The sequence below is a fragment of the Caretta caretta genome, chromosome 1, assembly GCF_965140235.1.
Source record: "Caretta caretta isolate rCarCar2 chromosome 1, rCarCar1.hap1, whole genome shotgun sequence".
Classification (NCBI taxonomy): Eukaryota; Metazoa; Chordata; order Testudines; family Cheloniidae; genus Caretta; species Caretta caretta.
The window spans coordinates 324,495,739-324,517,024 of record NC_134206.1 but is presented as its reverse complement, the minus strand read 5'-3'; the positions used below and the strand labels follow the sequence as shown (position 1 = coordinate 324,517,024).

General features: G+C 43.2%; 1 protein-coding gene across 7 annotated transcripts in view; it reads left to right on the top strand.

Moving 5' to 3' along the window:
• Positions 1–21,286, top strand: part of CPNE8 (copine 8) — a 290,234-nt gene that overhangs the window by 144,935 nt on the left and 124,013 nt on the right. For all 7 annotated transcript variants that reach the window (XR_007354651.2, XR_007354650.2, XR_007354652.2 and 4 more), the window contains exons 12-13: positions 4,708–4,761; positions 17,763–17,824. Coding sequence is in view for 4 of the 7 variants with exons in the window: in XM_048836289.2 (XP_048692246.1) it covers positions 4,708–4,761; positions 17,763–17,824 (116 nt within the window). In the remaining 3 variants the exon portion in view is untranslated. The remainder of the gene's footprint in view (positions 1–4,707; positions 4,762–17,762; positions 17,825–21,286) is intronic.

The window sequence follows — 21,286 nt, the reverse complement described above, 5'->3', positions numbered from 1 at the left end:
ATCATCTATTACAGGAATTTCCACTATCCATAGCTGTGGGATTGGAGTTGCAAGAGATTAAGTCTTAAAAAACATATTCAAAATAACCAGTCAAAAAGAATACAGAACTCAGTGTTTGCTTCTCCAGTATAGTATAGTGTGTGTATACATATGTATATATACTATATAAGTGTATAATTTAACAACCACTTACCGACTTCTGTGTTAGCTAAAAAATAAAAAGCAATAATAAAAATATATAAAGTGCAAAAACTACGGCATAAGGGGTATACATTTTGCACTTGGACATGCATTGTCTGCTATTAAACAGTCTTTAGAAAAATGATAATCTGATTAGGCTAGTCAGTATTTCAAAAGTTGATTCCACTGCTTATTCTGAAGAAATTATCTTTATTAGGAATTGATTTGTAGGCAAATTCCTTCTGTATAAACCCATACATTTGGGCTTTAACAACATTATACATCTGCAGTGTCTGTCTCAGGATCGGCAAGAAAACGTGCTTTATCTCTCACAAAATGTGCTATATATATATAGCCAACAGGAGTCTGGCATATGTGATTTTCCTTCAGGATACAAAGACTGCATGGTAGAACATAGACTCGTTCTTTATTCTTCCTGGCGGCAGCAGCAAAACATTAAAATGTTTACAGACAAATCAACACAGATGTAGTGCTGTTCCAAAACTCTGAGCTGCTGAGCTACAGCAGGAGCTGGGAACAGATGAGTTCATGAGTTCAGTGGGATTAAGTGTATGAGTAAGGACTCCTTGCAGCATAAAGGTTTCAGGATCAAATATTTGGGAAGGAGACACCCCAGGCAGACAGAGGGGGTGATAGACTCAGTGCAGAGAGGCTGAAAGATAATAATCACTGATAAAATAGTGTGTGATTCCAGGCATCTAATCTGAGATGTATGTCCAAAAATATTTGTAAAATACCTGCACTCCCTTCCTGCACCCCAATCCTTGCACTGTGCCCCTTTCTTCTCAACCACGGTCTGCAACCCTTAATTCCTGTACTCCCCTCCTCATGTGGTGTCGCTCAGCACCCACCGGCAGCCCTGCGGATCAGCTCCTGCCCCGCAGCCCTCCCGCACGCTGGTGGGCCCTGTCGATCAGCTCCACCCAGTGCTTCCTGCCCGCCGTGATCAGCTGTTCAGCCCCTGCGTTTCCTCTGCAAGTTTTCAGCACTCTGCAGAGTGCCCCCTGACCACGGTGCCCTGGGCAGTCGTCCATGTGCCCCACCCCTAAGGACAGACCTAGGAGCTGGGTCTGGAGTTGATGAGCCAGGAAACTGGGACAGTGGGACAGGAGTGGAGAGGACTGGGGCAAAGAGAATAGTGGGGTAGGGGAATGTGAGACCTGGGGCCTGATTTGCAGAAGTGTGGAAATTCTCAGCTGCAACTGAAGTCACTCAGATTTGTGCACTGAACAAATACTATGAAAAATCAGACCAGAGGTATCTCAAATTGGGTGCCCAAAATTAATGTACACTTTTGACATTAATGTGTCTCTGCATCAGTTCCCCATCTGTAAAATGTGAATAATAATACTAACTTACATAGCAAGGGTCTTGTGAATATAAATTCATTAACATTTTGGAGGCACTCAGACATTTGTGATGAGTGCCAAGGAAAAGCCCACTGAGGAAGTTAACACCTCTGGTTTTGGAGCAGGGTTGAATGGAGTGCTGTAAATAAGGCATGGCTCATACATTGAATTATGAGGATAAAAAGAACTATTGAATAGCTGATCATTCTGTAGGTACCATCCATCCTATGTGCTAAATGAACATTATAATATAGGCTCTAGTTACTGTATGTGATCTAAATTAATGTAAAGACTGCATCATATTGCTTACACAGGCAACTTTAATTCTGGCATTTCCTACCTTAGAGTGCTTGATTTTTCAACCTTAACATGGTTTTAAAATGTAGCTTTTTAAATATGTAGTTTATAGATTGTATTTGCTGCTGGTTTCCTACATGTCACACTATAACTGCAGCATATACCTATGCTTTATGCCACATTATACAAATATTGTGACTGCATTGTTATCTAGTTTGATGGTTCTGTTATATAAAACCAAGGGAAGGACTGTGCCAAATCTTGAAATTTTTATTCAAGCAAACAAATTTGCTTTGTTTATTTTAATGCATGAGTGATAATTTTGTATTAATTCTTATTTTAACCAAACTAGTTTACCCATTCTTTGAAGGTTGCAAGTCCCTGTTGGGCATTTACTCACATCCATAAAAGACAACAGTTTGACTCATTAATAGTCTTCCAATTGACAGTCATTTTTAGAAGTGTGTAGAATAGTATCCTCATTTTTTACTGTGGCTGGTTCTACCAGTACTATTAAGCTATCGCTTACTTGAACACTAGATTCACCTAAAAATGAGCAGTAGTGCTTCTGGGTGAGCTGACTGGGTGAGATCAAAAGAACTCTGGAAGTAAGGCTATTACTCCATGTATTGCTTTGTTACAGAGCATTTTCTAATATATCTGAAGTTCTCAAGTTTCAATCAATAGATATTTTTTCTCTTATGAAAAATCACATTGTGAAAGTTCAAAAGATTTTGCAAAAGTGTAAATCATGGTGCTCAATCCTGAAAAATATATTCTTAAAATTACTTCTAGGATGCCTTCATGTTCTTACCATAGCAACGAGGGAGTAACCCTGTACATTTTCAACTGGGCTGAAGGCTAACTTGTCTGTTTGTGCAAACAGTTCATGCCCACATTTTCTGTGATTACAAATCACTGTGGGCACCAAGTTTTAGTAGTCACATGTCTGTCCTTCTGCATTCATAATTAGGTGAACTTGAAAATACTAAGATTTGCATGTACAATTCACTGAACTGGAAAAAGGCAAATATAGTGCCTATATTTTAAAAAGGAAAAAAAGAGAACCAGGGGAACTACAGACTGATCAGCCTCACTTCAGTCCTCGGCAAAATCATGGAGCAGGTCCTCAAGGAATCCATTTTGAAGCACTTGGAGGAGAGGAAAGTGATCAGGAACAGTCAACATGGATTCACCAAGGCCAAGTCATGCCTGACCAACCTGATTGCCTTCTATGATGAGATAACTGGCTCTGTGGATATGGGGAAAGCAGTGGATGTGATATATCTTGACTTTAGCAAAGCTTTTGATATGGTCTCCCACAGTATTCTTGCCAGCAAGTTAAAGAAGTATGGGCTGGATGAATGCACTATAAGGTGTATAGAAAGCTGGCTAGATTATCGGGCTCAACGGATAGTGATCAACAGCTCGATGTCTAGTTGGCAGCCGGTATCAAGCAGAGTGCCCCAGGGGTCATTCCTGGGGCCAGTTTTGTTCAACATCTTTATTAATGAACTGGATGATGGGATGAATTGCACCCTCAGCAAGTTCGCAGATGACTCTAAGCTGGGGGGTGAGATAGATACGCCGGAGGGTAGGGATAGGGTCCAGAGTGACTTAAACAAATTAGAGCATTTGGCCAAAAGAAATCTGATGAGGTTCAACAAGGACAAGTGTAGAGTTCTGCACTTAGAAAGGAAGAATCCCATGCGCTGCTGCAGCCTTGGGACCGAGTGGCTAAGCAGCAGTTCTGCAGAAAATGACCTGGGGATTACAGTGGACGAGAAGCTCGATATGAGTCAGCAGTGTGCCCTTGTTGCCAACAAGGCCAATGGCGTATTGGGCTGTATTAGTAGGAGCATTGCCAGCAGATCGAGGGAAGTGATTATTCCTCTCTATTCGGCACTGGTGAGGCCACACCTGGAGTACTGTGTCCAGTTTTGGTCCCCTCACTACAGAAGGGATGTGGACAAATTGGAGAGAGTCCAGCGGAGGGCAACGAAAATGATTAGGAGGCTGGGGCACAAGACTTACGAGGAGAGGCTGAGGGAACTGAGGTTATTTAGTCTGCAGAAGAGAGGAGTGAGGGGGGATTTGATAGCAGCCTTCAATTACCTGAAGGGGGGTTCCAAAGAGGAAGGAGCTCAGCTGTTCTCAGTGGTGGTAGATGACAGAACAAGAAGCAGTGGTCTCGAGTTGCAGTGGGGGAGAATTAGGTTGGATATTAGGAAACACTATTTCACTAGGAGGGTGGTGAAGCACTGGAATGGGTTACCTAGGGAGGTGGTGGAATCTCCATCCTTAGAGGTTTTTAAGGCCTGGCTTGACAAAGCCTTGGCTGGGATGATTTAGTTGGTGTTGGTCCTGCTTTGAGCAGGGGATTGGACTAGATGACCTCCTGAGGTCTCTTCCAATCGTAATATTCTATGATTCTATGAATTACAGTTGCTTCTACAAGTGGGAAATTTGGACTTTTCAGGTCCCCTTTATGTAAAGGTAACATGAAACTGTAGTAATATGCTGGGCACTAGAGTTGGGCAAGAAATGGAAGTAAAAATTCACAAAACAATGCAGGGTTTTTTCTGATTTTTGTCAAAAATCTTGATGCAGTGTATGCAAACTCTTCTGGCTCTGTTCAACAGCAACAATGTAGTCTTCTCTTAACAATTGCCAGTGTCCTGTTATGAGTCATTATGAAGTATCCGATAAGAGTTCCTGAATATCAGTTCATACATGTACCTATTAACGTGTCATATATCTAAAGAATACTACTTCGTACCTTAAGAGAATCTTAAGAATTTTCACTATGTCAACTGCATAATGAATGATGCATCTATAATAGTTTTATCTGCCCTTCTAGGTAATAAATCCAAAGAAAAAAGGAAAAAAGAAGAAGTATATTAATTCTGGAACAGTAAGTAGATACTTTTTATATTAACTTACGCTTTCCTTTTCTGTCTGACTTCGTGAAATAAAGTGTATTCAAACTAATTTGACAGTGTTAGAGTAAGACTTTCTTTGAAGAATGCAAGAGTAAAGTATTTACTATAACTCATTTTTTCTACTTTTCCCTCTTTTCTGTGATTAAATGAGTGTCTCGTGAAAGCTTTATCCAAAATATAATTTTGGGTTCCCTGTGAGTTTAGAATTGCTGGAGGCAGTGTTGACTTTTATCTGGAATACATGTTGATTTTTAGAATGCATTAAAATGCTTTTCTTAGTTATTCAGATCGTGTACAGAGACATGAACAAATAAGGGATGATAGATTGTGTCCTTTGTGTTTAAGAAAATATTTATTCTCTAGTCTCTAAATTTTTGGCAGAATTAGATTTAAGAAATGCTGTGACTGTAATTTGCAAGAGTGCTCATGTTTTTTTAATCATTGAGGTACTAACAGCCAGTTCCATATAATGTTGTGAAGTTTTCAGTAAAAATGCAAGAGCCTTTGTAGTCTCAGTTATATTAGCTTGATCCACTGTAATAACTGCAATGCTGATTTTAATATTCTGGCATCCAGGAGAATCAAAACATAATTTAATATAAGACCAGAATAAATCTAAATCTACAAGAATTTATATTTCAGAAAGTCAAACTAAATACAGATGAGTACTGGTTCTACAATCACATATATGCTTAATTTTACTCATGGGAGCAGTCTGAAGTCAGTGGGACTTCCATATGCAGGATTGCAGCCTTGAGGTGGAAAATGATGATTGTTCCTGTGTGTATTTTTCCGTTCATAAATGGGGCATGTGCCATTGTCTTTTCCACAAACCTAAGGAAAAAGATCCAGAATAGAAGAAACTTTATTTCTATGGTAATTTGATGGTAAGAGTTTATTGAAGGAGTGAGTGATTTTCTTTCATGTTAATATATTGCCAGTGGTAGACTTTAATATGTTAGAACAAAGTACTAGTACATTGCATCAGTGTGTTGGCATGATGTCCCTGTGAGTGCTCCATTTTAGGTGTTTAGCGCCCCGCGCTTGTAAGTGGAGATTTGTGGTAGCAGTACCTGGTTGGGTCGCATATGCACAGTCCCCATCTCCCGCTGCCTCAGGTGGTTAACTGGTGCTGTGCGACCAACTCCCCCTCAGTTCCTTCTTTACCATCCTTGGCTACAAGTCGGCGCATTCAGCAGCTCCTCAGAGCTTAGTTAGCATAGTATACCCCAATTAGTTCTAGTTTTGTTATAGATAGTTAACTCCTTTCATTTCCTTATCCCCGTTTATTTAAAAAAAACAAAACAAAACAAAAAAACCACCACCCTTATTTGTTTCCTGAATAGAAATAGGTTTTCATTGAACCATTACTTCTGGTTCTCCCTTCAGGGGGACAAAACTCTCCCTTCAGGGGCATGACCGGGTCTCAAGGCTTTAAACGCTGCCTCACCTGTAGGCTATCGATCCCAGTGTCGGACAGGCAGGCTCGTGTTCACTGCTTGAGTCGAAGCACACTCAAAAGTGCCCTCATTTGCATAAACTGACAGCCCAGACCAGGAAAGTCAGAGACTTGAAGCTTAAACTACTGTTAATGGAGAAGTCTCTGCGGCCAGCATCTGAACCAGAAACACACACACCCCCGAGACACAGTTCACTGACTGCAGCCTCTGATGGGCTCTACTTTGTCTGTGACTCATGTGATAGACCACCCAAATAAAAAGGTGGCTAAGAAGCATATGCTGTCCCCACCAGCTCAGGAACTGATCAAGAAACAGCGTTCCCCAAACGAAGAGACCTTGTCAGTACCGAGAGGCTCCACAGCCAAGATAGCAGGACCCTCTGGTACCGTTGGTACTGCGAGAGCTAAAGATTCCAAGAGAGCTAGCTCCAATGCAGGCACCCAGGGAAAACAGAAACCCCATATCTCGGCACCTGCAGAGCCGTCCCGACACTTGGCACCGGTCATATGAAAACAACTGCAGCCTATGCTTTCACTTCCTGTCAGCATTGTGCAATTGACAGTTGCACCCATAGAGACAACAGCTCCACAGCAGCCAGTACCCCCTGTTACCACATCAGCGGCACCAAGGCTGTCGACACCACAACAGTTCTTCCTTCCCAGAGACTTCAAGGTGATGTGAACACCAGACTCTCCCATTCTCTGCACCGAGATTACAACAGCACTCTCGGTACCGAGCTGTCCCACCACTCCAGAGACGGGCTCCACCTAACGAAGAGAGGGAAGAGCATCTTTGCAAGCAGGCTGGCTAACCTAGTGAGGAGGGCTTCAAACTAGGTTCACCGGGGGAAGGAGACCAAAGCCCTGAGGTAAGTGAGCAAGCGGGATACCGGGAGGAAGCACAGGCAGGAATGTCTGTGAGGGGAGGGCTCCTACCTCATACTGAGAATGAGGGGCAATCAGCAGGTTATCTCAAGTGCCTATATACAAATACACAAAGCCTTGGAAACAAGCAGGGTGAACTGGAGGTCCTGGTGATGTCAAGGAATTATGACGTGATTGGAATAACAGAGACTTGGTGGGATAACTCACATGACTGGAGTACTGTCATGGATGGTTATAAACTGTTCAGGAAGGACAGGCAGGGCAGAAAAGGTGGGGGAGTAGCACTGTATGTAAGGGAGCAGTATGACTGCTCAGAGCTCCGGTATGAAACTGCAGAAAAACCTGAGTGTCTCTGGATTAAGTTCAGAAGTGTAAGCAACAAGAGTGATGTAGTGGTGGGAGTCTGCTATAGACCACCAGACCAGGGGGATGAGGTGGATGAGGCTTTCTTCTGGCAACTCGCAGAAGCTACTAGATGGCACGTACTGGTTCTCATGGACGACTTTAATCATCCTGATATCTGCTGGGAGAGCACTACAGTGGTGCATAGACAATCCAGGACGTTTTTGGAAAATGTAGGGGACAATTTCCTGGATCAAGTGCTGGAGGAGCCAACTGGGGGGGAGCTTTTCTTGACCTGCTGTTCACAAACTGGGAAGAATTAGTAGGGGAAGCAAAAGTGGATGGGAATCTGGGAGGCAGTGACCATGAGTTGGTCGAGTTCAGGATCCTGACACAGAGAAGAAAGGTAAGCAGCAGAATACGGACCCTGGACTTCAGGAAAGCAGACTTCGACTCCCTCAGGGAACTGATGGGCAGGATCCCCTGGAGGAATAACATGAGGGGGAAAGGAGTCCAGGAGAGCTGGCTGTATTTCAAGGAATCCCTATTGAGGTTACAGGGACAAACCATCCCGATGTGTCGAAAGAATAGTAAATATGGCAGGAGACCAGCTTCGCTTAACGGTGAAATCCTTGCGGATCTTAAACATAAAAAAGAAGCTTACGAGAAGTGGAAGATTGGACAGATGCCCAGGGAAGAGTATAAAAATATTGCTCGGGCATGTAGGAATGAAATCAGGAGGGCCAAATCACACCTGGAGCTGCAGCTAGCAAGAGATGTTAAGAGTAACAAGAAGGGTTTCTTCAGGTATGTTGGCAACAAGAAGAAAGCCAAGGAAAGTGTGGGCCCCTTACTGAATGAGGGAAGCAACCTAGTGACAGAGGATGTGGAAAAAGCTAATGTACTCAATGCTTTCTTTGCCTCTGTCTTCAGGAACAAGGTCAGCTCCCAGACTGCTGCTCTGAGCAACACAGCATGGGGAGTAGGTGGCCAGCCCTCTGTGGAGAAAGAGGTGGTTAGGGACTATTTAGAAAAGCTGGACGTGCACAAGTCCATGGAGCCAGATGCGTTGCATCCGAGAGTAATAAAGGAATTGGCGGCTGTGATTGCAGAGCCATTGGCCATTATCTTTGAAAACTCGTGGCGAACGGGGGAAGTCCCGGATGACTGGGAAAAGGCTAATGTAGTGCCAATCTTTAAAAAAGGGAAGGAGGAGGATCCTGGGAACTACAGGCCAGTCAGCCTCACCTCAGTCCCTGGAAAAATCATGGAGCAGGTCCTCAAGGAATCTATCCTGAAGCACTTACATGAGAGGAAAGTGATCAGGAACAGTCAGCATGGATTCACCAAGGGAAGGTCATGCCTGACTAATCTAATCGCCTTCTGTGATGAGATTACTGGTTCTGTGGATGAAGGGAAAGCATTGGATGTATTGTTTCTTGACTTTAGCAAAGCTTTCGACACGGTCTCCCACAGTATTCTTGTCAGCAAGTTAAAGAAGTATGGGTTGGATGAATGCACTATAAGGTGGGTAGAAAGTTGGCTAGATTGTCGGGCTCAACGGGTAGTGATCAATGGCTCCATGTCTAGTTGGCAGCCGGTGTCAAGTGGAGTGTCCCAAGGGTCGGTCCTGGGGCCAGTTTTGTTCAATATCTTCATAAATGATCTGGAGGATGGTGTGGATTGCACTCTCAGCAAATTTGCGGATGATACTAAACTAGGAGGAGTGGTAGATACGGTGGCAGGTAGGGATAGGATACAGAGGGACCTAGACAAATTGGAGGATTGGGCCAAAAGAAATCTGATGAGGTTCAACAAGGATAAGTGCAGGGTCCTGCACTTAGGATGGAAGAATGCAATGCACCACTCCAGACTAGGGACCGAATGGCTAGGCAGCAGTTCTGCGGAAAAGGACCTAGGGGTGACAGTGGACGAGAAGCTGGATATGAGTCAACAATGTGCCCTTGTTGCCAAGAAGGCCAATGGCATTTTGGGATGTATAAGTAGGGGCATAGCCAGCAGGTCGAGGGACGTGATCATTCCCCTCTATTCAGCATTGGTGAGGCCTCTTCTGGAGTACTGTGTCCAGTTTTGGGCCCCACACTACAAGAAGGATGTGGATAAATTGGAGAGAGTCCAGTGAAGGGCAACAAAAATGATTAGGGGACTGGAACACATGACTTATGAGGAGAGGCTGAGGGAACTGGGATTGTTTAGTCTGCAGAAGAGAAGAATGAAGGGGGATTTGATAGCTGCTTTCAACTACCTGAGAGGTGGTTCCAAAGAGGATGGTTCTAGACTATTCTCAGTGGTAGAAGAGGACAGGACAAGGAGTAATGGTCTCAAGTTGCAGTGGGGGAGGTTTAGGTTGGATATTAGGAAAAACTTTTTCTCTAGGAGGGTGGTGAAACACTGGAATGCGTTACCTAGGGAGGTGGTAGAATCTCCTTCCTTAGAAGTTTTTAAGGTCAGGCTTGACAAAGCCCTGGCTGGGATGATTTAATTGGGGATTGGTCCTGCTTTGAGCAGGCGGTTGGACTAGATCACCTCCTGAGGTCCCTTCCAACCCTGATATTCTATGATTCCACTGACTTCTGCTCCCCCATTTTTGAGCAATGATGAGGATGAGGAACCCGTAGCATTGCTCTTCCCCCGCCCGCAAAACTATCAAACTGGCCCTGCCACACAAGGGGTACTATTCAGGGGCCAAAGAACAGCAGTGGTATGGGCCCCATGGATGGCATATCCCCCTCACCACCTCAAACCTCCTAACCCACACAGGGAGGGTACACAGCAGTCACCTGTGCCGTCAGTACCAGGACCATCTGAGCCCCCGAAGAGATGACAGGAGAACAGGAAGAAATCTCTGACCAGGAGGTCGGAGCAACAACCCATGTTTTTTCATCATTCCCAGATGACACCATCATGCCAACTCCTCCCAACATGGGGAATGACTTTAGACATTTCCAGGATCTCTATAGGAGAGTTGCAGATTCCCTTGACGTCTCACTGGGGGAAGTGCAGGATACATGACATAAGCTTGTTGACATCCTGCAAACATCAGCATCATCTAATATCGCTTTACCCAAGAATGATGCAATCATGGAACCTGTCAAACACATCTGGCAGGCCCTTGCAACAATCACTCCAACCTGGAAAAGGTCTGACAGGAAATAATATGTTCCTGCAAAGGGAACAGAGTTTCTTTTTCACATCCCACACCAAACTCTTTGGTAGTGGATGCTGTTTATGAAAGGGGCAGACAATAATATCCCCAAAATATCCCCACCCCATATGACGAAGACTGGAAGAGGTTTGACCTCTTTTTCTGAAAAGCTTATTCTTCAGTTATGCTTCACCTTAGAATTTTTAATTACGAGGCATTATTAGCAAAATAGGACCCCACAAATTATGGCAAACTATCAGATTTTATTGAATTTCTCCCTGAAGAGAAAAAAAAAACAATTTGGTGCACTCATTTTCAAGGGTCAACTGATCTCCAGGATGGCATTGCAATTTGCCCAATATTCTGCAGATACAGCAACATGATCTACACCCACCGCAATTGTAATGAGAAGGGCATCCTGGCTACATTTCTCTGGCTTCCCCAAAGAAGTGCAAGCAACAGTGGATGACCTGCCATTTGAAGGGCCCAAACTCTTCGTAACCAATACAGACAAATCTCTGCACACCCTCAAGGGCTTGAGGGCGATTCTGAAGTCCCTGGCTATCTATACTCCTAGGGGAAAGAGAAAACAAGGAAGGTATTCCTGTCCACACCATATGTACAGACACATAGGCAATATGAGCCACAAGCCCGGAAACAACAGTCCCAAAGGAGACAACAACTGTCAAATCAATCTACCATGTCTCATCAACCATCCGCCAAGCAGCAAGTTTGAGACGCTGGTTGAGGGCCCAAGACCCCCTCATCTTTCAGCGCTGAGAACTCCTACCATCTCCTAGCCATTCAGAGACCGTTTAACTGCCTACTACTCAGTCTGGCAAAATCCATCACTACAGGCAGATGAGTGCTCGAGATAATTGAAATTGGATACTCCATCCCTTTTACTTCCAATCCCACTACCCATCCTCCCTTCCCATCTCTCTTCAGGGACCCCTCTCATGAAGATCTACTGCAGCAGGAGGTAACCCACCTCATCCATCTAGGAGCAGTAGAACTGGTACCAACAAAATACAGAGGGATGGGTTTCTACTCAAACTACTTCCTTAGACAGAAAAAACCAGGATGATGGAGGCCTATTCTCGATCTCCAATGGCTCAACAAATTTGTCAGAAACCAGCATTTAAAGATGGTAACGCTGGCCACCATTATCCCAGTGTTAGAAAGAGGGGACTGCCTCTCAGCCCTTGACCTCCAGGATGCATACTTTCACATAACGATTCACCCATCACATCAGAGGTTTCTCCGATTTTGCTCTCGGACCAGATCACGTCCTGCCCTTCAGTCTGTCCACTGTTCCCCAAGTCTTCTCAAAGGTACTCACAGTAGTCGCTGCACACCTCCGCAAGAAAGGAATCCTGATATTTCCATATCTGGATGCCTACTGAAAGCAGCGAATCAACCAGCGGCAATAGAGCAGTAGTTCTCAAACTTTTGCATTGGTGACCCCTTTCACGCAGCAATCCTCTGAGTGTGCCCCCCTGCCCATAAACTAATACACATTTTTTATATTTAACACTGTTACAAATGCTGGTGGTGAAGCAGGGTTTGGGGTGGAGGCTGACTGCGACCCCTACTTAATAACCTCGTGACCCCCCTGAGGGATCACGACCCCCAGTTTGAGAACCCCTGCAATAGAGGCTTTCCAACAAACAATAGATCTCTTTACGCAATTAGGTCTCCAAATAAACACACAAAAGTCAACCCTCACACCAGTACAGGAACTGGAATTCATTGGCGCTTCTCTCAGTACACCCGAGGCAACAGCATCTTTACCAAGGCAACACTTTCTAATTCTAACTAATCTGATTTCCACATCCCTGAACAGTCCCCAAGTAACAGCCAGCACTTGCCTGCAATTACTGGGCCACATGGCCGCATCGACTTTAATCATCCAACACGCGGGGTTACATATGCGAACCCTACAAGTGTGGCTCCACACAACTAATTCCCCATGAAGGCACAGTATAAATAAATGCCTCACGATGCCAAACAAAGTAAAAGACTCGCTATCCTGGTGGACACAACCACATAACATATGCCTAGGAGTGCCTTTCAACCAAACCCCTCCTACATTGACTATTGATGGATGCGTCCCTCATAGGATAGGGAGCACATCTGAACTCACACTCTGCTCAGGGCCATTGGTTCCCCACAGAAGCCTGACTTCACATATATCTACTAGAACTAAGAGCCATTCGCAGTGCATGCACGAACTTCGTACCCATGATCAGAAACAAGACCATACGCATTCTCACAGACAATTTAGCATGCATGTTCTACATAAACAGACAAGGGGCTTGTTAGGGGGCTTATTCCTTCACCCACTTACTTCCCTGGTCCTTCTCGCATGAACAGAGAGCAACAATACCCGAAGTCCAAAGGTGCAAACAATTCAATGTTTATTGGGGTGAACTTCCAGCAAGCATGATTCCAGTTTCCTTCCTTAGTATCCTCCTTCCCAGCTCTGACACCACAGAGCCTTACACCTGTGTCCCTGTTCCCATTCCTACCCTTAGCCAAACATGATTCCAACTTCCTTACCCCCATTCCCTGTTCCCATATCCCCCACCCACCCCTTCCCACCCACACCCACTCACTATCTCATTGACTACAGATTATATAGTAAAACTTGAGTTCTGCTTAGGTATACCTTAACCAATCATTTTCCTGAAATTTAACTAACCAATCCTAACATATTGTAACATGATTATGTAACTAGTTATATCCCACCACCTTAATGAGTTTACACCCAGCAAAATTAATTATACAGCAGACAGGAACAATCACAGAACCAGAGAGATTATACAGACAAACAATAGCAAAGTGGGAACTATAATGACAAAACAATACAGAAGTGAGGATTTCACATCCCAGCTATTGATAAGTGAGTTCTTGCCAGACAGGATGCTATCAAACTAAGTTTCCTTTTACATTTTCTAGGCACTTCCCTTTCTCTGGAGGTGATAGGAATACAATTCTGTCCTGATAGTGCCTAACAGCCCAATAGCACCTTATTTCAATGTGACTAGTTTGGAATGTGAGGATGTGACTGTTCACTTCCTAGCTTATGGCTGCCTCTGCTGCTTAGCCAAAGGCCTTAGCCTAAGAACAGGGCCTCAGACTGTCACAGTAAGAGAAGGCCCTTACACCAGCAGACAGTGATTTTGATTCTTTCTTTTATACCTCTAGAACTAGTCAAGTGATAAGAATACACCTAAATTCTTAAAGTACAGGCCTTTGCAGACTGGCCTGAATATCTTTATCCTAACAGGGTTGCACGCTCACACTCCCTGTGTGCAGAGGCCATGTAACTGGCATTGGTGCATCCTGCACAACATCCACATTGAAGCAGCCTACCTGTCTGGATTTCAAAACAGTATGGCAGATTCACTTAGCAGGAACTTTTTCTCAGGACCACAAGTGGAAACTTGACACCAGGTTTCTTCACAACATATATTCAAACAGTGGAGATTCCTCATAGTAGACCTCTTCACAATAGAGCACAACACCAAATGCCCACTATTTTGCACCAGGGACAGAATGGGCCTTCACTCCTTGGGAGGCGCCTTTCTTACCAAATGGAACAGTCCTCTCCTATATGCCTTCCCCCCCGCCCCATTCCCCTAATGACACGAATGCTTCACAAGATCAAATAGGACAAGGCCACAGTAATACTGATAACCCCCAAATTGCCTCATCAAACATGGTTCCCCTACATTCTCAGAATGTCAGCGTGCAGACTTCTCACCCTTTCCCTCCTACCTCATCTCCTGTCCCAGGAATCAGGACATATCCTGCTCCTGAACTTGGAGACACTCTGCCTCAAAGCATGGTTGCTTCATGGCTCCAGGGACCAGAAATAACATGCTCCAAAGTAGTACAGAACATTTTATTAAATAGTCACAGACCAATTAGCCACCACACACACTTACACAAATGGAGACATTTTGATTCCTGGTGTCACACGACGCAGACATCAGTATCTGCACCCTTACCTTTGATTCTGGATTACCTGGTTGAATTTAAGAGATCAGATCTCTCTATTAGCTCAGTCAGGGTACATCTCTCAGCCATAGTAACTTTCCACCATAAGATAGATGGCACATCAATTTTTGCATACCCTACCACCAAACATTTTCTGAAAGGCCTTAACAACATTTACCCCGAAATCCTCACTCCCCCTTCACCTTGGGACCTCAACTTAGTTCTCTAGGGCATCACCAGACACTCATTCAAACCATTAGCCACTGGCTCACTTCTCCACTTGTCAATGAAGGTGGCCTTTCTAATCGCCATTACATCTGAAAGACAAATGAGGGAACTAGGAGTCCTCATGATTGACCCACCCTACACAGTATTTTCTGAAGATAAAATCACTCTCAGACCTCATCCCAAGATTTTACCTAAAGGGCTGGTTTAGATGGAAAGAGGAGGCAACCATCTGCTTACCAACATTCTATCCTAAGCCACATAAGAATAGACAAGAATCCGCACCCTTGATGTTCGCAGGGCCCTAGCTTTTAACATAGATAGAACAAGGTAATTCTGCAGGTCCCCAAAATTATTTGTTTCAATCACGGAATGATCAAAAGGAGACACCATATCCAAACAGTAGTTCTCCAAATGGATTTCAGAATGCATCAAACTGTTACCAGCAACAGAACCTGCAACCCCCAGTGGGGATTCATGCACATTCCACCAGGTCAGTGTCGACTTCGATAGTTTTTCTGAACAGTGTTCCCATTACAGACGTATGTAGAACTGCAATCTGGGCCTCTGCCCGTACATTTACACAGTATGAAACATCTGATGCATTATTCAGACTCATCATATTGTCCGCTGCCTTGACTTCAATGCCAAAGTCCCTCCCTTCGCTTGGAGGGCACTGCTCTGAAGTCACCTAAAGTGGAGCACCCACAGGGACATCACTCAAAGAAGAAAAGAGGGTTATTCACCTTGTGCAGTAACTGAGGTTCTTCGAGATGTGACCCCCTGTGGGTGCTGCACCACCCTCCCTTCTCCCCTCTACTTCGGAGTTTCACTGTATGCTCTGCAATAGAGAAGGAACAGAAGGGGAGGGTTGGTCGCACAGTGCTGGTTAACCGCCTGAGGCAGCGCAAGACTGGGACTGTGCATGTGCGACCCAACCAGGCACTGCTACCAAAAATCTCTGATTACAAGTGCGGGGCACTCAACATCTAAAGTGGAGCACTCACAGGGACACACATCTTGAAGAACCTTAGTTACTGCTCAAGGTGAGTAACGCTTTTTCTTTAAATCTATGCTCAAAACAGAAATATTCAGAATCTGATAATGAAGTTTTGTTAGGGAACAGTCTCTAAAAGAAAAAGTATAGTTATTTTATGTGTATGTTATCATCCTGGCTTTCAGAACATGGTCTTCTTTTGTGCATGTTAAGTATTCTGACATGTGCGTGCATGCATGCAGTCACATCTGAAAAGTGCACCGATGTGTGTTTGTGCATGCAAACATGACTGTGTATCAAATCAGACTGTCTTGTTACCCTCTGTCTGAAGTTAAAATGTAATTTTATGGGACAGGGTTTTATATTTTCTCTGTACAGGGAGGGAACTAGCGCGCTTTTGGTCGTCATTAAAATAACAGTAGTAATTTTCTTCCCTGTCTAACTCCCTCCCCATTCTCTCTACCAGTCTCATCCTAATCATCTGCCTCTGTATTGCTCTCCATGCCCTTTCAGCCCCCTACCCTCCATATTCTCTCCTTCTGTTTCTATCACAATCCTCTTCCAACTCACATTTTCCGTTTTGCACTCAATCTGCGGCCTCTCCAAGTTTTCCGTCTCCCAAACCCACCAGAAGCACTAAGAAAAGGTGGATTTATTCACTACAGGCTGCCTCACAGCCGCTTGTAAAGGCAATGGGAAAACAGTACCCGTCTTATCTAGTGTACACCAACGCTAGGTGGCTATTTTTAATATGGGAGGTAAAATCAAATTTTAAACACAAGTGCTTATGAGAACATGAACAGCCTTAAACAACACCTAAAATAGTGATGCTTATAGTATCATGAAAGAAGTGGGAAAGTTGTAATTACTTTGTATAAGGGAAGAAGTAAGTAGTCTGTTGGTCACAAACCTTTTGTGTACAAACAATTTATCACTCACAATATTATTTAAATTGACTGGTAATGAAGCAACATGATTTAATAACTGACAGGAGGGCCATAAAAATGATGATGTTCAATGGAAGTATAAATTGAAATTTGCATGTTGCCTTCAAAAAAAAAATCACTCTTTCAAAAGACTGATAGGACTTTGTAGTGATGATTTCCCCACCTTCATCTTCACAGATCACCAAGGGTCAGATGTTGTGAGGAAGTTTCATCTTACTTTATAGATAGAGTTGAACTGAACGTTCTGCTTCTGTGGATGTAATGCAATATCTAACAGGGCTGAATGCTAGATCTGTTTTGTTTGAGTTTAAGCCATTGTCGTTCACTGAAGTACTAGAGGTGTTAAGACTATTTCATACCACAGCCTGTGCTTTGGACTCTCATTCTTCCTGGATAATGAAAGCCAGTGAAGAAGAAAATGTACACCTTGTAATGTTTCACATTGGCAAATAATAGAACATCTCCTGTTTTATTTATTTTTAGTTTACTGTTTTTCATTCTTGACTCTTATCACTACCCAGAGGTCCCCACTGAAATGAAGTGACATGCAACATATGTAGATAATGTAATGTAGCTTTTCAAATGAAGTTGAAGTACTCGCATAATGGATCAACTAGTCGTAACATCTGACATTACTCTATAGCATGCAGTGACCCCCACCACATTTGTTTTCTACCCCATATGTTTCCTTAAAATATTCTCTCCCCTCCCTGCATCCTTCACTTAGTCTAGAATAATACAAAGTCATTTAAAACTCTTTTTAGACTTCCAGGATTGCCCCATGCCTTCCACAAGGGATTTATGAATTGCTTATCTTCTTTCTTCCCTAACATTGTAGGAAATGATACCACAAATATAAGCCTTGAAAATATTTTACATTAATTTTCTGCTTGTATTTGATTTGAGGAATGACCATTCATGCCTGATTCTGTTTTACTTGATTTCAGGTAACATTGCTTTCCTTCCTAATTGAAACAGAAGTTTCATTCCTTGACTATATTAAAGGCGGGTAAGTGATCCCTGCAAACTTTTCTTGTTTTCCTGTTTTCATTATAATTCACTATTAACCGGTTTACATTCTTGCTAAGTGATAGTTCTAAATATCCATAAGAATTGCATTGCTTTTTTCATTTTAAGGAGTAAACTTCCTTATTGATTTAAAAAAAAAAAACCCAACCCTAACTATATAAGAAAGTTTTGTTTTGTTTTGGTAAGGTTTTATTTTGTTAATTGTGCTTATATCTGTGTTTGTATTCGCGAAGTCAGTGCTGAATAAGTGTACCTTGCACTTGGAGCAGAAGGTGGTAAGGTTTGTGATGGTTCATAATTTCTGTGGAAGTTCATTCCACAGCCTTGGGGCTGGCCCTCAGAAAGGTTCCATTGTGCCTGTACAGTAGAGTTGTTGATCATGGTCCTCACCCTGGAGTTTTAGGCAATCTTTTAGGTATCCCAGAACTAGACCATTGAAGTAGCTTGCTTATTAACTAATTTGAGAATGGATTGAAGGTGTAGTCCTATGTATAATCCATTGCAATAGTCCAATGTCAAGGTAACAAAGGCATGGATAACCATGGCAAGGTCAACATTAAAAAGGCCAAGTAAATAATGAGCTGCACTGAACAACAATTGAGCGTCAGAGCAATTTAAGATACTACAAAACATTCCTTCTCCTCCTTCCCCTTGCTCCCAACATTAGAACCAATTCTCGCTGTCTCATTTAATTGCGTCCCTCAGTCTTTTAGGCCTAAGGCATAACTTGTCTTGTCTGGATGGAATTTCAACTGCCTTTCTTTAATCCATGCCCTGTCTTACTAGACACTGTGTAACCTGTTACCAATACCCAGGCAAAGTCAGAAGAGGCAGAAATATAAAATTGGGTGCTGTCTTTGTGGAGACCCACTCCCCAAGATTAATAACAGTTTGATGAAAGCTGGCCCTTCTCTGAGTCCTGATTGGCATGGCGTGAACAAACAGGAGAAACTGGGGCTCCATCTCCACAGAGCTCTAGCTAGTTAGAGAGATGGTAGGAAATCCCACTCCATCTTGTTGCAGCCTCTCTTGAGAAGAAGGGATGGCAGCAGTGGCAGAGAACGAACATGCAACTGCTGCTGCTGAAGGGACGTGGCAGGCTGAGAGTCCGAATCCTGTGATAGAGTACAGGCCCCCAAAGCTCCTCACATGCTGCACATGAGGATCAGCCAGAGCCTAAAGGAGGGAGATCCCTAATCAGTGGCTGATGCTGGGGGAGATAACATTGGGGCTGTCTGTTACTGATCAACATGTCTGTTGCTAATAGAGCTGAGTGTTGGTTACTGATAATGGTGTTGGGAGTGATTTCTTGATGAATTTCTGCCTCCCCAAAGGGAGGGTTCTCGACTGCAAAGCAAGTTTGGCAGTCATTACTAGAAAATACAGCCCCACCCTGTCAGTTTCCTGAATTCATCACAACCCATAGTTCTTCACTACCCAGTCCCAAATGGTCCTATTCATACCATGAACAAGAAGGGTGATAAAACAGAACATTTGAAAACTCGTGAGATAGCCCTTGAAGCAGATTAGTGGGAGAGGATAAAAAGAGATGCTTTCCTTTACGATACTACAGATGGACACCCACACTTTATTTAGATGCTAACTTTATTTTTGATTACAAATATATATGCTATAAAAAACAAAAGAAATAGTATTTTTCAAGTCACCTCATACAAGTACTGTAATACAATTTATATGTTGAACTGAAAGTTGAACTTACAGGTGTAGAATTATGTACCAAAAAACCCCCTGAATTCAAAAATAAAACAATGTAAAACTTTAAGGCCGACAAGTCCACTCGGTCCTATTTCTTGTTCAGTCAGTCACTCAGACAAACAAGTTTGTTTATGTTTGCAGGAGATAATGCTACCTGCTTCTTGTTTACAGTGTCACCTGAAAGTGAGAACAGGTGTTCACATGGCACTGTTGTAGCTGGCGCTACCAGATATTTATGTGCCAGACGCGTTAAAGATTCATGTGTTCCTTCATGCTTCAGTCACCATTCTAGAGGACGTGCATCCTTGCTGATGATGGGTTCTGCTCGATAACGATCCGAAGCAGTGCAAACCGATGCATGTTCACTTTCAAAATCTGAGTCAGATGCCACCAGCAGAAGGTTGATTTTCTTTTTTGGCGCTTCGGATTCTACAGTTGCGTCGGAATGTTGCTCTTTTAAGACTTCTGAAAGCATGTTCCACACCTCATTCCTCTCAGATTTTGCAAGGCACTTCAGATTCTTAAACTTTGGGTTGAGTGCTGCAGCTATCTTTAGAAATCTCACATGGTACCTTCTTTGAGTTTTTTCAAATCGGCCGTGAAAGTGTTCTTAAAACGAAGCCAGCAGCATTATCTCCCGTAAATGTAAACAAACTTGTTTGTCTTAGTGATTGGCTGAACAAGTAGGACTGAGCAGACTTGTAGGCTCTAAAGTTTTACATTGCATTATTTTTGAGTGCAGTTACATAACAAAAAAAATCTACATTTATAAATTGGACTTTCATGATAAGGAGATTGCCTTATGGTATTGTAAGAGGTGAATTGAAAAATACTATTTCTTCTGTTTATCCTTTTTGTAATGAAAATAATAATATAAAGTGAGCATTGTACACTTTGTATTTTGTGTTGTAATTGAAATCAATATATTTTGAAAATGTAGAAAAACATCCAAAAATATTTAATAAATTTCAATTGGTATTCTGTTGTTTAACAGTGCGATTAAAACTGTGATTAATCACGATTAATTTTTTGAGTTAATCATGTGAGTTAACTGCAATTAATTGGCAGCTCTACTATGTATATATGACATAGAATATATTTATCCCCATCTCCCACCATTTAATTGACTCTTGCCATCACAAATTACATAGCTCACTCTACTGCACGTGACAATTTCATAGAGCAAAATATTGGAGTCAGAGCTGCAACATTTTGTGCGACAGCATACCTCTGAAATTAAAGACATATGATAGGTTGGCTTTTCAGCTGCGGTATGTTACCTAGATTGTGGTATTCTTCGTGGGAGGCTGGACTGGTTGGGCAAGAAGACTAGGAACTGGGGGATCATAGGCCTGAACTGGAGGGATGGAGATGAAAATGGGCTTTGTTGGGCAAGGAGATTGGGACTGAGAGATGGAAGGCATAGGGGAGGCAGTAACTGATTGGGCATGGAGACCAGGACTAGGAGCCAGAGAGACAAGATTAGGAGATGGTGTGGAAAATGATGATGGGGACTGGGAGCCAGTTAACAAGGGAAGGACGTATGATGATGATATATGAGGAGAGGGTAGGAGACTGGGACTGGATGGTCAAGGAGCCTGAAGATAGGAACCAGTGTAGAGGGGAATGAGCTTTGGAAAGGAAAAATAGATCTGACAAGAGGCTGAGGGGCAGAAATGTGACTGTCTGGATAAAGAGACTGGGCAAAAGGCTGAGAGAGGAGGTT